This window comes from Sander lucioperca, chromosome 1 (assembly GCF_008315115.2).
Source record: "Sander lucioperca isolate FBNREF2018 chromosome 1, SLUC_FBN_1.2, whole genome shotgun sequence".
Classification (NCBI taxonomy): Eukaryota; Metazoa; Chordata; class Actinopteri; order Perciformes; family Percidae; genus Sander; species Sander lucioperca.
This window is the reverse complement of record NC_050173.1, coordinates 23,185,292-23,201,253: the sequence shown is the minus strand read 5'-3', so window position 1 is coordinate 23,201,253 and position 15,962 is coordinate 23,185,292. Positions and strand designations below refer to the sequence as shown.

The 15,962-nt window shown below is 37.8% G+C and overlaps 1 protein-coding gene across 1 annotated transcript in view; it reads right to left on the bottom strand.

Moving 5' to 3' along the window:
* Positions 1-15,962, bottom strand: part of vipr1b (vasoactive intestinal peptide receptor 1b) — a 44,500-nt gene that overhangs the window by 12,482 nt on the left and 16,056 nt on the right. Inside the window, exons 3-5 of the mRNA XM_031282239.2 lie at positions 15,615-15,725; positions 5,467-5,567; positions 3,390-3,487 (exon numbers count right to left, since the gene is read on the bottom strand). Of these exons, the coding sequence (XP_031138099.1) occupies positions 3,390-3,487; positions 5,467-5,567; positions 15,615-15,725 (310 nt within the window). The remainder of the gene's footprint in view (positions 1-3,389; positions 3,488-5,466; positions 5,568-15,614; positions 15,726-15,962) is intronic.

Genomic DNA, 15,962 nt, shown 5'->3' with positions numbered 1-15,962 from the left:
CTCACGATGCATCCAGGCTAAGTTACAGTATGCAACACTTGAAATGCAACGATGCATCTGTAACGTATTCTCTTATTGTAAATGAAGGATTCTGCCTGAGCAAAACATTCACCGCAACTATTTGACCTCCCGGTAATGCTAACTCAGTAATATACAGTGGGCAATAAAGCACCGTAAAGAAAAGATCTTTACGACAGCAGTTGTGCTAAAAACACTACCGCTTTTGTCCAAAGTGGCCGCTAGAATCAACACAAACTGAAAGTTACATATAGCCACTTTAAGCACACAATATTCAGATCATCTCATCTTCATCCACCCCTCTGTATCCTCCAGTTTCCATATGTCGTGGCAATATACCACATCTTGTAAGCGCACATAGTAATAGTGGTTTGGTTTTGTTAACATAATGAAGGTTTTCATTTCTAATAGCAACTGCTGTCGTAGATTTGTCTTGGAATATGGAAAGCCACAGGAACACGCTTCAGGTTTTCAGAGAGAAACCAATAAAAGATAAGCTAAATGAAATCTTGCATTAAGTTTACAGAAGCTTTCATGACTTTTGCTCTCTTAAGTAAAGCTTATTTTTAAGAGATCGCGGTGAACAGACTGTTGCTCCTGACCTGTAATCAGTGGTGTCTTTAAGAAACAGGTGTGACTCTCCACATGCCAACACTGTAATCCCCCTGAGCTTCCTTCACCCCCCCACTGCCACTGTCATTACTCTCCTTCTGGCTCAAACCTGTTAGTTGCCTGATTTCACACTTTTTTATCCTGACGTTGGCCTGCCTTGTGGCAAACAAAACTCTCAGGTTTCTTTTAGGAAAACATGAAAAGAAGGTCAGATTAGTGTACTCACACAGTGTAGTAGCAGGGCCAAACGACTATATCGATCGATCTATCTATCTATCTATCTATCTATCTATCTATCTATCTATCTATCTATCTATCGCAGGAACGTCTGTCTGTGTGTGTGTGTGTGTGTGTGTGTGTGTGTGTGTGTGTGTGTGTTATGCGCATATCTCTAGAACCGTAAATCCGATGGATTTCAAACTTGACAGGTGTCTTGCTACGGACACGAGTAAGTGCAGTGTGAAGTTTGACGTTGTTTGGATTAGAAATGCAAAATATATCATTAAATATATATCGGTAAAAGAAGCACACATTGGCTTTTGTCGTTCTAGCCGCTGGCCACTTCCCCATCTTGCACTGCACACTGAGTGAGCACAGAGAGGGTCGAAGAAAGCAGCGGAGCTTGGAAGCTAAAATGTGACATACACCTCAGACCCACAAAAATGTGCAAAGTAGCACTACTTTGGACTGTCTTTGCCTTTGAATAAACAAACGACAATTCCCGAATTTAAGGACGTTTATGAATTCCAAACATGCAAAGCACAACACACGCTTTTCATCAGACTCACCCCGGGTTAATTAAGTCTACTGCTAACTAATAACATTAACTGTCAAGCCACTAAACCTGTATGGAAATGAACACCTCTGCTGAAGTGTTAAATTCGTTAACGATCATATGACACGAGACAACACCGTCTATGCATGCAGGCGCACACACACACACATACACACACACACACACACACACACACACACACGTCGGGTGGTTAGCGCACTGCCATGAGTCCATGAGGCTAATGTCTGGTTACTCCACATTTTCAGTGTAATATTTTGTGATTACATTCTGAATTTGCAACGTCCTCTGTCAGGTAAATCAGTAAGTTAGTAGTAGGGTATACAGGGGAGTTGCATATGAAGTGGTTTGGGTTTCTTCTGTAAGTAATTTTGGGGTACAATTTGGTTGTACCCCAAATTAATTCTACAATGATGAATTCTACAAGCAGCAATACCACAGGCCAAGCAATCAGCCCGTTCTAAACAGGCACATTTTCAACGGGCACTGCACTACTATGAATAATGCTAACAAAAAGCAATTTCATGGGAGGGAGGGAGGTCTGTATCTATCTATATATATATATATATATATATATATAGAGAGAGAGAGAGAGAGAGAATACTTGTATCACTAGTTTGGCTGTGAATTTAAGGAGATGAAGTGAGCACAGAGGAAGACAAGAATAATTATTTCATAGCTGTGTACGTGTGGGGAGTTTTGCAGTAGAGCAAATACAGCACAAAAGAATAAATACATGCACAAATGTAGACGTCCATCTACTATTAGACATTAAAGGGGGTTCTTTTATAGGTCATTGTAACATTCTTGGATGTTAACAGTTTGAATCTCATACAACTGAGGTAGAGAAATTACATCCAATAAAAATAATTTTGCTTTATTATATAATTCATGGACACATATTTTCTATTAATTCTATCATCGATAAGCAAGTATGTGGCTTTGCTGTCCAAACGAAGTCGCAAGGGCGGCGTTTTCGAATTTTTTCACCCTGGGACCAGGTTTCAAAAACGTGCGTTTTCAGGCAGTGCGTTTACAGGATTCGTTTGGACGACTGGCCAAAACGATGCAAAACATGTGCGTTTGTGTGTGTGTGTTTCCGTGTGGATGGCCCCTCAGTCATTCCTGGCATCAAAACTGTAATTGTCTTGAGGAGTTTACCATCAATCCCTGTTTATATCAAACATCAGTCTCTCTAATCCCACTTTACTTTAAATCTCCCAACCACTGCAGCTATGTGCCATCAAAAGATCAAGACACTGAAATGCATGAAGGGATCATCGGGTTTGAAAGTATATGCATCTTTCTTCGTGCCTTTTGTAGTTTAACGTAAGCCTCAAAGCTGCACTGATCACAGATTATCTAATCCCAGTGTTTGATGTGCGACACTGAAATGTATTAAACTGTCATGTTGTCCATATGCCCAGCAGGCACAACGTCAATGTCCGTGTGCTTTATGGTAAATCCCGTTTACCTCAAAGTCATAACTCTGCAAAATCTGAACATATAAATGATACACATATTTTTAGATTCAATGTAAATTTACACTTTCTGACAACATCATTGTCATGAATACGCGTCTATAAATCAGTTTACAAATCAGAGAAAAATGCTCCTCAAACTGCTGAATTGCCTGAGAAACAGCACGTTTGAGTTTTCTTCAGTGTCATAGTAATCCAGTGATAGTTGTCTGCACATCTATGAGTAAATTGCAAACGGGAACTGCTACAGTAACAGCTAATTAGGCATATGTATAATGATGCCAGCACTTTGCCAAATGTAAACACATATGTATGCTAAAAACATATAGGGCTCAAGTTGTAACTTAGCCCACAGATAACTTTTTATTTTCTTTTTCAAAGTTTCTCTTTATAAATTGAGAATGGTGACAGCCTAATGAGCTGAGTTCTATTAGAAACATTCAAATAGGCAATTGTATGGTGTGTCTTACTGTATTTCTACATACCTGAAGATACAGAGGATCACAATAGCTGTGGTAAGAGATATGAGGGAAACACTGTGGCCAATGGTGTAGCCGATCTTCACTTGCCAGAAAAACTTGCCCTGAAGAAAAAAAACAAGTCACAGTGAAGAAAACTGAAACAAAAAGGTTAAAATTTGGTGGTTCCTAAATTGAGGGTCAGTCAGTACATTTATTCAATTACTGTACTTTACATGACTGTTTCTATGATGTGCTACTTAATACTTTAACTCCATTACATTTCAGAGGCTCAAATTGTACTTTTAAATAAATGTATCTGACAGCTGTGAATACTATTTTGCACATTAGGATTTTACAAAAAAAACACATGAGATGAGATACAATTCATTGTTACATATTCAATTTACAGTGTAATACTGTATTTTACTGGCCCTCTAACAAGTCATGGTCTTATATTACAGTGAGGCATAACACGCAAAAAAGGGTCAAAAGCAACACCAAAGGACAGCACCTCTTCTTTTTTTATCTCTCTAGATTCTGTGAATGTAATGAAAAAAATCTTTGTAATCTTCTGAAAGTAAGGTAATTCCTGACACCAACGACTTTTTACTGTTTTCAATAAATATTTATTGAGCCACAATCTTGTGTCGATCCCTTACCTAAAAAGAATCAATACGACTGGATCTGCTTATCTCCAAGCTCCTCCAATATACTGTAATAGCTTACTGGATTTTACTTCAGCACATGTGGAGCCTTTCAGAGTGGCTTCATGAATGAAAATGAGATTAAGAGTTCTGCATCCTGAAACTGCGGTATCAAGAATGCAGAAAGGCAGACATCAAATTCCTTTTAGTGTACTCCACCAGCAGGGCCCATCCTGATTTCCTATGTGGCATACTAATGAGGCTACCTCTGTGACTTGTGAGAGCAGAGTGCCCACCGAGAAAGCTCTTACCACCCTGTAGTGCACATCCACTCTTCACCCTGCTCCACCTTCATCAGCACAGACAAAATTAGCTCTCTGCAATAAAACTAAACTAAATAAGAGCAATGTTTGATGTATAATACAGATAACAGAAGCAGGAACTACTATCTGACTCGGCCTTTTCAATGAAAAGTGTGTTGTGCTTCAAAGACGTGCTTGCTTCGGCAAACATATTATAATTACACTGGGTCAAAGAGGCTATGTGCAATATGAAAGGAGTCGCTCGCAGTACCAACCAATCGATAATTATCACCTGACTCTGCAGTCCTCCTCAGTTTTTTCAGCCCAGACAGACAGTTAGTGACTAACTGCCGGACACAGTGGAGCATTTAGCTCCTTAAGAGACAGATATTTTCCACAGGAGTTGGTGTGGAGTGTGTGGAGAGTAAATATTGGGCCTACATTCATCAGGTGGCCAGAAACACAACTCCAAATGAATGCTAAAGTTGTCAGGTTTAAGCATGGCAACAGGCTTAGTTTATCTAGACTTAGCAAGACCGGACACAGCCTGTCTCAAAAGTAAAAAAATGAACCTATCAACATCTCTAAAGCTCACTAATTAACAGGTTTTAGTCACATGATTCATCCATAGAATACATAAACAGAATTTAAAAATGACAATTTGTGGTTCCATCAAAAGGCTGAGCTCCATATTGATCAGCTCCATTGATCAGCTCCATATCTAGTTTTCATCTAACTCTTGGCAATAAAGCTTATTTTGTACAATCAATTCCTTAAATAAAACTCAGCAGGAGCAAAACATTTATTTCTGGATGTCTACAGAAATGAGCTGTTTATTCCACCATAACAATAACTGAAACTGCACTACTTTTCGAAGCCCTAGCATGGACATACAGTTTCAGTGTTATGTTACAGATGTGTAAACAAAATAACAAAAGGGCAAAAAATAAACTCAAAAGGCAAACCAAAAATCAACAGCTATCTTCCTGATTGACCCAAGACACCCACCCACAGAGAAAAGAAAAGATGTTCTGACTCAATTCTTCCTGCCCACTGATTCTCGAGATAGTTTCCCACTGTGCTGCTGAGTTCAGTCACAATGGGGCCATTGGGTATCTGTACTGCTTCCTATAATGACTGCCACGTTTTACTCACATCATCACTGGTGCTGTTGAGATTGTATCCACAGTTCATGGCAATGTCAATGGGATGCATCTCAGTCCAGCCGTCTGCTGTGCAGGTTTTGGAGAGGTTACCTAGAGATGGAGATGACATAAAGAGGTCAGAGCCACCCAGACAGTAGATTTCTCTTTTACCTGCTCACCAAGTTATTGGTCCAACACTCCATGTACTGCTGTGAGACATACTGTGACATTGTCTGTGGCCTCATATACTGGCTTGTTGGGTCACTGCAAAAAACTACAAAACCTTGAAACTCCACAAACTGTCCGATGACTCTCTCCTGCTAATGTGAGCCATTATTGACTTCTGCATTATCTGTGCTTGCAGAAAGGCTTTTGGCTACTACAGATATTTACATTCTGGTCATTCTATTGTCACTCACCCAACCCCAAATAAAGATTAAAATGCTCCAGTTAAGGAATTGTAACTCTAGCAGGTAGTGTTGCATAAACCTGGTTAAAACAACCCTCTCTCCTTATAATAGATACTGTATCACCGGGTGGATTGTGTTCAAAGTTTTTTTTGAGTAATAAATGAAGTAAAGAGTGAATGAAGTGCTACATTTAAGTATGTACCACACAAGAGTCATATGGAGGCAGACAGGTTGATGGTGGGTGGTGGGGGTGAAAGAAAAATGCAGAATTTTTACAACAGAGGCCGGGGTTTGCGTCGTGAGCCCTGTCTGTGTTTACGTTTAGGCAATTAAGGTTAGCGTTTGGGGTTGCTATACAAGCAGATACTGGATTGCAAGATCAGATATTTTGGTAGTAAACTATTACAAAGTGAACATTTTACTTTCAGTCTCAACCTTTTGCTACTTGCCAGATTATGTTAATAAACAACCCATTATGATTTAAAAAGAAAAAAGTAATCCCGGCTGCATTGCATTTCTTATAAAAAAAAAAAAACATTTGCTAAAGAATAGGAGACAAGGTTGTCTTATTGTAGAAAAATAATAGGAATGGCAACATTATTCAGGTCAACAGCTTCCTCCTTTCATATATGGTTTTCACCACCTACTGTATTTAGGGCCACATACAGGCAGCAACATATTCAGACAATTCAGAAAGTATATTCTGATGGTGTTATGTAGTTGGATAGTGAGTACCGGTAGTTTGTGGGTTTGTTTACTGTCATGCTGGAGTGGGAGTCCCTTGTATCCAACTTTTGTTTTATTAATTTCTGTGTTTACCTGTTATTTTTCTTTCTATTTTTTATAACTAAATCCCGACTATGTAATGATGTAGGCAATATAAAATAGAGCCACCTAGAGTCCTGACCTTTCTGGTGGTGATGTAATGTGCTTCCCATTACTTCATTTGTATTAATATTGATTCTCTATCAGTGGGGTTGTGTTTATTCTTTGGCATGTGCTCTTATTTTTTGTTGTTGCAGACATGGTTTTCTTTTGCTTCTTCTGTGGATTGTTTGCATAAGCGTCTGTAGTCAAGGCATCTTTCTATGTCACTGTATTAAATGTAATCAGAAATTGATCACAAAATAGAAAAATATTATTGCTAGAACACCAAGCTTTTAATTTCTTCCTCCTGCATTAGAAATGACCTGCCATTTCTCTACCAAATTAATACTTTTTGTACTTAATTGCAGGTGTTAATTCATGAGATGTAATGGTTTATTCATTTGTGGGGTATAGGGGGTTTATATAAACAGCTTAACCTAAATGAGACCTTAACCACAACGTAACCACCAACTTGCTCAAACGTAGCCAATTAGGACCAAATGTTATCGTGTAAGGCGATGGGCTGTGGAGGGAAACAGCAGGAGGTTTGGTGTGTAAAAGTGCTGCTCAGTCAGGGAAAGGTCATGCGATTGAAATGTTGCGTTTTGGTTGCTGCTGTGGCTGTATTTAAGTGCCATGCTGGGATGATGATGTTTGTAAATACCCCCTCATCTTCTCTATTTTCTCCTCAATCAATTCCTTTATCAACCACTTTATTGTGTACACACTCTTCAGAGGTTTTTGGAAGTTATACTATAGGAATGCATGGGCCGAGTAAAAACAGTTTTATACATGTACGGATTGTAAAAGCCTCTTCCTATTCCTTCCTAGGTATTGCTTTGTTTTCATGTGCAGAAGAGCAGCCACACACACACACACACACACACAAAATATTTAATCAACAACATGATCATAGCAACTGACAATTTATGAATTTGTTTACTGTTATTTTCAGACCACAATCTCAACTTTGGTCTTAGGACGATTATAGGATTTTATTTGTTCTGCTAAACTAATTGAAAAAATTATCTTAATGGGAAAATAAGGCAATACTCTACTTACAACTACATTACTATATGAATATATTACTCTCAATCCTGCTTTAGGAATAAATAGAAAATTGGTACAAAATGACTACCCTTCTTGTTTAGTTTTTGAACAAATTATTTCAACAGTAACAGAGCAATATTGTCAGCATATACGGTTGATATAATCCGTTAAAATATTTTTTTCTTTACACAGGCAGTGGAACCCACAATATGCGAAGAAGCTCACAGACTGCCACCTCTGAGAGTCCAATTACCATTACACAGTTTAATCTCTGAATTATCATGCAGGAAAAAACATTTTTGTCAGGATGATGTCCTGAATGATACAGGTCCTGATGCAGGCACCTGTCACAACATTATCTTCTGTGTGACAGAACAAAACGTAAGTGGAGCACCGTCATCAGCCACAGCACCGAGCCATTTGCAGAGAAAAAGGTGACCACACCAAGCTAGGTCATGGTCCCATGAAACATTTCTTTTCAGTCTTTAGCTGTCATTTACCACAAAACTAACAGTAAATTAAAGCTCATTCATTCCCGCTGTAAATCACTATTTTTAAATTGGTAATAAAAAGTAGTAGTAATTTATTTTACTTTAGCTTGTTTTTTGCTGAATACCTTATGTCTCAGAGGATGATTAATTAGACATAGCATGAGTGATGATTGCATGTTTTCAAATTTGATTTCTTACTGTAATAAAAAAAAAAAAAAAAAGCTTTCATCTGAAGACATGAGCTTTCTGGATATTGATTTTTTTGTTTATTAAGTATTTGTCTGTCTACGTACCAAGAAACTCAAACAATACACAGATTAGGAGAAACATTCACTTGGACGTGTTGGTATTCCTTGACCTTTTCCACACCAGTAAAAGCTAAAAGGATAAAACTAGAAGAGTCTACAGCTCACAATAACATTGCTAACATGCTGTTGTTTAGAATGTATGTTTTACCTATGTATCACCTATTAAATGTTTAGTTAGTAGTTAATTAGCATGCTAATAATCTTATCAGCACTTAACAAAGTACAGTTGAGGTTGATGGGAATACCATTAGTCTGGCAGGTAGTATTGGACAAATTAAAGTTTTGACTTGTGCTACATTAAAAGTTAAAGGACTAAGTGGCGAGACAGACATGTCACTTCATGCTGCTCCCTTAGGTCATATCAGTTAGTCACCTTACGAATGTCTTCTTAACCTGGAAATGTTAAAAAGGAGAAAGATCTGCAGACATATCAACCTGCCATCAGCGCCAGTGAATATGTGGAGATTGAGATTCAGAAAGTGAATCAGAAAGACAAAGAAAGTAAAAGACAAAGAACGTGGGTGCTAACTTGGGGTAATTCAGTTTTTGAAGTTGTAGATTTATCTGAGCTGCAGTCTCAGTCCGTGTCTGTTTAACTCTTTAGGTCGAGCTGTTTCTGTCTCATTAGATTTGCCTTGAGTTTAAAACGGTAAATTCCTGCAGTATTTGCATGCACTATCATCCTTGTCGGCAGTGCCACCTTCACATGAGTTAATATGATCAAACATTCAGTCCCCTTTTCCATTGTTGAGATTTTATGAAGCACGCAGTTTAGTTTGTGTATTGGATTAGCCATTACCAATTGTGCAACATGTTAAAAGCACATTTTTATAGTTTTAAGTCTGGGATAAATAAATAATAATAAATAATACCATTTAAGCTAAACCTCAAATTGAGAGTTTAGAAGATTGTAAAAAATACTTAGTGTTAGCATTGTACACACTTGCTGTTGGGCTGAAAGATGATTTTGTGTAAATGCTGAATGTGCAAACTTCCTTTCAACACAGAGGTGAATCAAGGTAAAAGCTACTCCTTGTTGAGTTTTCTTATTAAAAAAGGTAGGTAGGCAGTCACAAAGGAGATGTAGATAAAGACGTCAATCATTTTTGATTTTTTTCAGCTGAGATGTGGGTTTGTTAAAAAGTAATCAATATGACGAAAAGGTCATGAATCTTTTTTACTTTCAGTGTGTATAAAGTTAAAGATTTTCATTCCAAAATGGCATTTGGGCCCTTCAGACCCTTCAACTGATTTTATATTTTAAGATATTACCTGTAAATAAAATCTAAAACTTTCTGTGAGGTGACAAGTGTACAGAGGAACAGTTATGCACACCATGTGATAAAGGCAGGTACATTTAGTAAAGAACTTTTTGTAATTTGAATTTCTTTAATATTTTGGCAAGAAAATGATGGAGAATGTCCAGGGGTGTTCCTGTAAAAACAGATTTGCTTAGATTTAGGGTTGGGCATCGTTTGGATTTTAACGATTCTGATTCCAATTCCGATTCTTCCTTACGATTCCGGTTCTTATCGATTCTCGATTCCGATTCTTTGAGGGGTGGAGTTTAAAACGGGTCACATGCTTATTTCACAAATAAGAGGAACATTTTATTTTGATTCAATGATGGGCTGCAGTTTTACTGGGCTTTTTCAACGTAAAATAAAGCCACACTAGAGCGCCGCTTACTATGCTCCAAGGCTGCAACACAAGAAGCGCCTGGCTGCTACGGAAACCAAAACTTGCGCATGTTAAATTTGGAATCCGTGATCAGATTTGAAACCAAATCCTCCAAATGATTCCAAACGATTCCAATAAAGAAACGATTCCACTGGAATCGTAATTTTTCAGACGATTCCAAATAGGAATCGGTTCTCGATGCCCAACCTTACTTAGATTCTACTGTGTACTTGGTAAATACAAATTGCACTATAATGCCAAATTCAAAATCTATTGTTTGGACCATTAATCACTGCCAGAACACAAAATCATACTAAACATGCAAAATAGATGAACGGTCATGGCTTTGTTACACTGTACAAATAATGTTAGTTGACGATATAGGACAAACTAGGCAGTTGTCATCTATCCATGTAGCTCTGCCTCAATGGTAAATAAAACTCTCAGGACTATGAATGCTAATTTATGTATTCATTCTCAGGTCTAAGAGGAATCGGACAACAAATTACTTCAACAACAATAATAGGTGGTTGTACAGCACAACATTTTGGAGCTCTCATGGCTACCAATTAGATGAAAATATGTATCCACCTGACAAAGAACTTGTTCTTATTGAAGCCCTATGCTTATTACACTGAGATATACCGACAATAATTATTAGAGTGGTAAATGTGTCTCTGATCTAATGCAAATCACAAGAGCAGTTTACTAAAAACTCAAACCCTGATAATTAAGGCAACATTAAGCATGCTACAAGACACAATTATTACAATTACACAACTATTTAACAAAGAAATGGGGGATTGTTGGCCATTTTAATCATATTCCAATTTCTAATTTTTGTCATCAGTTTAAAACTCCCCCATGCTGCCATCGGTACATGTGGGGTTTGAAGTGCATTCTCCACTTTTGAAGTGTCACATTTCCGTGTCTCTAATTTTCTGACTCTCTGATGTGCTAATGCTTGAGTGCAGCAACACTCCCAGAGGGGAAAAGAAAGTTCACACGTTAGCATGCACAAATAGCTCTTGGGAGAAATTCTTTCAAATTTGACTGGCTGTTTAAGAGGTGAAGGATTTGCTTTTTCCACACCCACATAATATGAAAATGTATGTGGCAACAGCATTCAAGGTTTTAGGAAGGTTCTGGGATACAAAATGACAAAAAAAAATGATAGAAAGGAGTTCTAGTAGAAACTTTACTTTGTTAAAGAAATATTTGTAAATAAATTAACAAATCCAGATTTACACCTAATCATCCTTTTAAAGAAATGTAAAAATAATCAAAACATTGATGCCACTCTCATGTCGTTTTTCCACTGCATGGTACGACTTGACTCTTTTTTTGTTTTTCCATCAACAAAAGTTTTGGACAGTAGGTATTTTTTTGGTACCACCTCAGTCGAGGTTCCAAGCGAGCTTAGCCGATACTGGAAGGTGGAGTTAAAACACTGCAGACCACTGATTGGTCAGAGAGAACAGTCCCCCTGGGGCGACACGGGACATCCCAATCTTTAAATAGCTAACAGCGACCACAATTTCTTGATTCGCTCGAACTAGATTTAAAAAAAAAAAGTATGTTTCCAGTCTTTGTGCTAAGCTGACCAAATAAAAAAGGTGATTACAGAGGATTTATGTTGTGGTTATATATTTACAGCATGTATCACTTTTACTGTAAGATCAAAGTGAAACTAGAAGAAAAATGGAAATAGTAGTGACTAAGATTCAGGTATCTTGAGGTGGAAATAATTGTGAGAACCAGCAGATGTTAACCGAGAGGTGTACAGTATAAGGGAAAAAGGGATGGACACAAAGAGGGGAATTATACATTTACACCAAAGAGTCTGAAACTAATGAGGTTTTTGTCTTTCTGCAAAAGTGCCTTAACAACTGCGAAAACCTGCTGCAACTGCAAGATTTTAAGTTATAATATTATTAATTTCATTAGAGGGTCTGTACAGTATAAATTTCACAGTGAGGTGACATCTATAAGATAGTGGAAGCGGAGAAGCCCAACCAGCCACATTTTCTGATAGTTATGAATCGTTGGATTATAGCACATTTCTCAGTCAAGGAAAGAATGGCATTGACTCACTGGGTCATAGAGGCAGAGGCACAAGAAGAGCAGGTAAAAAGCTTGAGGGAAATAGCCCAGAGGTGTTAAAAAGAAGAAATGGATATCCATCAGAGATCTGAAAATGACTGTTATAATAAAAGATGAGATATGATGAAGGTCCGTTTCAAAGTGTAGCAGCCACAAGGTTGTAAATATGGGCCCCCCCTTAAAATTGGACAATGAGTGAAAACAGCCGGGTGTCTGATTGGAGAGCGTGAGAGAGCTGGAGGGCAAAAAGGGGCATAAAAGGTCAGCTGTATCATGGGGAGGTGGCAAATAAAAGTCTTTAAAAACAGCTAGAACATACTGGAATTCACCGGAGAGGTTAAAATATGGCTAGTGAGACAACAAGTTGCACACATAGCATGAACAAGTGGTTAATACCAGTTTAAAGGATTAAATCCTTGCTGAGCGTCTGGTGGTAACCGGCGCCCGGCAGGAAACGCTTTAGAAAAAAAGAATTGCTTAGCTTTTTTGGGAAACGCTCTTGAAGGTAGGTGGCTGTCAGCGCAGCGGTATGAAACCAGCTTAAGAGCACCTCTAAAGCTGACCAACACGTTTAATCTTGTTTGTTTAATGTGTACAAGAATGGTGTGAAAGAATTGTGAAAACGATTTTTTGGTCAGGACCAGAAACTTCTTGAAATCTCCACTGGTTGCCTGGCAACTTTTTCATAACCTTGAATTTAGCATACACACATGGGAGTGAATTAAATCTTCTAACCTAACTCTTAGCAAGAAAGCCAAAATTAAGTTTTCCTCTCATCCCGCTAAATTAGTTTAGTTAGTAATTTTCTATGTCTTTACACACCAGAAACGTGTCTGACGCGGTGCTGCTGCTGCTAGCCTTGTCTGTACACATGTATGTTTCCCATTGATAAAATGAAATACCATGTTAAACATAAATATATACTGATTTGATTACAGCAAAGACAACGTCGGCAGTATTGACGGCAAAATAGGCTACAGAATATTTCGTTCTGTATTGACAGGTGCAATATTATTTATTTATTTTTTTTTTTAAACATTTATATAAAAACCTAGAGACTTTCAAACATCAACATGTCATTTATTAATATGTATTTGTGTCTAAATGACATATAAACATCTTTTCCTATTCTATTTTGCCTGGAAACGCTTCCAACACGCTTGCGTGTCGCGTGAAAAATAGGCGTCAGTCCTATTTCTAGCATGCACGCGTTTTCAGTGCGGCTCAGGCCGCGCCTGAGACGTGTGTGTCACGCAGGCAGTGTGTAAGCTCTAACCTGTTAACATGGGAGCCGAAATATAAACGGACACGCCACGCAGCTGACACGCTCACGCGACGCAGCCAGTGTGTAACTGGCCTAAGTCAACACGAGGACCAAATTCATTACAAAGAACGGGACATTGGTCACTTACGACACTTACTGGTCACTTAGGACACTTACATTTTTTAAGAAAATTTAACAGCAACGTGAATTTAGATATAAGCCTGAATTTGCTGGGCACCGAGGAGTCTTAATTACGCGTTTTAAACAAGGTTAAAGAGTGCTTTTACGTGTAGTTTTGTGGTAATGTGTTTAAAAATGATGGAGAACCATGGAAATTACTTTTAAATACTCTTCTTGTATTGTCTGACTCCTTCTCATCACTAAAATGATGTTGCAATGCAGAAGAAAGAAAATAACTAAAATAAACGAAAAAGTGACCAGAAGGCAATGTCCATTTATCAGTAACCTAGCAACCGTGTTCTCACAGCACCAAGCATATAGCACTACTGATGTCAAAAATACAAATGTGTTTTGAAGGCAGCAAAAGACTTCATCTAACGGAAAGTTTCTACCCACTAGAGAGCAGCGCAGCATTATTTATGTTGCGATTTATTGCAGAGACCCAATTTAACAGATCAACGGTGACGTCAGTGTCATTTTCCTTTTCTGTTATTCACAAAGGCTCCAGAGTCAAGAATTGAGGCATTACACTAAAGAAAAATAAGTCCCTGTTTGCTAAGTCAGGTAGTTCATTGTACAGGTATTGAAAACAACTTTGAGTCTTTAAAAGAGCTCGACCAATAAGGTTTTGAAAGACAAGAGAGGGAAATGGCAGAAATGCAAAAGACAAGCAAGGCAAGACTGCAAAAAGACAAATTTGAGTCCTAGCCTTTTAGTAGGACCATTAACAAAATTAAACGATTTTTGGTAATCTAAAAGTGGGGCAGGAAGAAAATAGAACCCCGTTAATGAAGTAGAGAGAGCTGGAGAGCAAGACTCCTTGTAGAGAGACAAAAGGTGATTCAACAAAACAACATTTTTCTAATGTTTCTCCTTCTTATCTTAGGTAAGTGAATCATCTCTATTCCTCCATCCTATTTGCCTGTGCTTGTTCCAAAATAAAGGTTAAAGGATGAGCTGGATTCCTCTTTGTTTTCTTAGACCCTGACTGTAATCTGTGACTGAGTTTACATGCACATTTTTTAATGTCTCATGTAAACGCTACATACTGTTTACAGTAACCTAGATTAACTGTTATCCTGGGGTTGAGGTAGCTGGAGAACTCCCAATATCTATCTGAAATATTTATTTTTTAATGCACCACACTAGTTCATAGGGTCAATATTATTCTGGAAACATGTGCATTGCCGGTAAAGTGCTGCTGTTTAAAGCACCGGTAGAGAATTTTACAGATTATTCTTGTGAATACCAACAATGTAATGATGCTCTTTATGAGGCTCATAAATTAATATTGTTCGCTCTGGGCTTTCTGCGGGGATTCTAATAATTTTCAGATGTCCACAGGAGGTGACGGAAAAACCACCAGTTTGATGACTTTAAAATGCCCATTTGCATGCAAGCAACATATTAAATCTTCGGTATCTACCCAAAGGATGAAAATACATTTTTAATAAATATCAAAATAATCACAGCTATAAAAAGAGGGAATAATTGAAAATATATAAATGTGTTGGCCAGCCCTGAGCATATGAGCATGCAAATATCAAAATGGTCCAGTTTTGGCACCTATAGGCTTGTTTGCCTCAAAATAAATTACTCCACTAACACAGCATTATTTAATTACAGATATTCAAATTAGGAACAATGTCATTTTCTTGTTCAAGCTAAAAATCTAAGTTTGAAATGATTTTACTACCGAACATTTATCCAGTTTTGATAAATAAATGATGATAGAAACTAAACATACAGAGAAAATATTCTTTATGCATGTTGTATTTACATTAAGTGAAGGAAGATGTGTTTACCTTTGTGCTCGTCGCTGAAGTAACTGAAGTAATTGGGGCAGGTTATTGTAACCACCTCTCCGATTCTGGCTGAAGGCCAACAGGCAATGATATCCCACATGCCTTGACAACCTGCCAGCAGGAGACAACACCATTAACATGGCATCACTCATATTGTGACAGACAAACACACACACGCAGGTCACAATGACAAAATGAAATTGTCTCCCCGCCTTCCTCACATATTTATAGCGATCAAGATTAACGTAAAAATTGCCCGGACACACGGCAGCATTTTTTTTTTTATTATTCAGAGACAGAAAGATTATCATAGAGACATTGGTTTATGTTGTATAATTTGGTACAAAA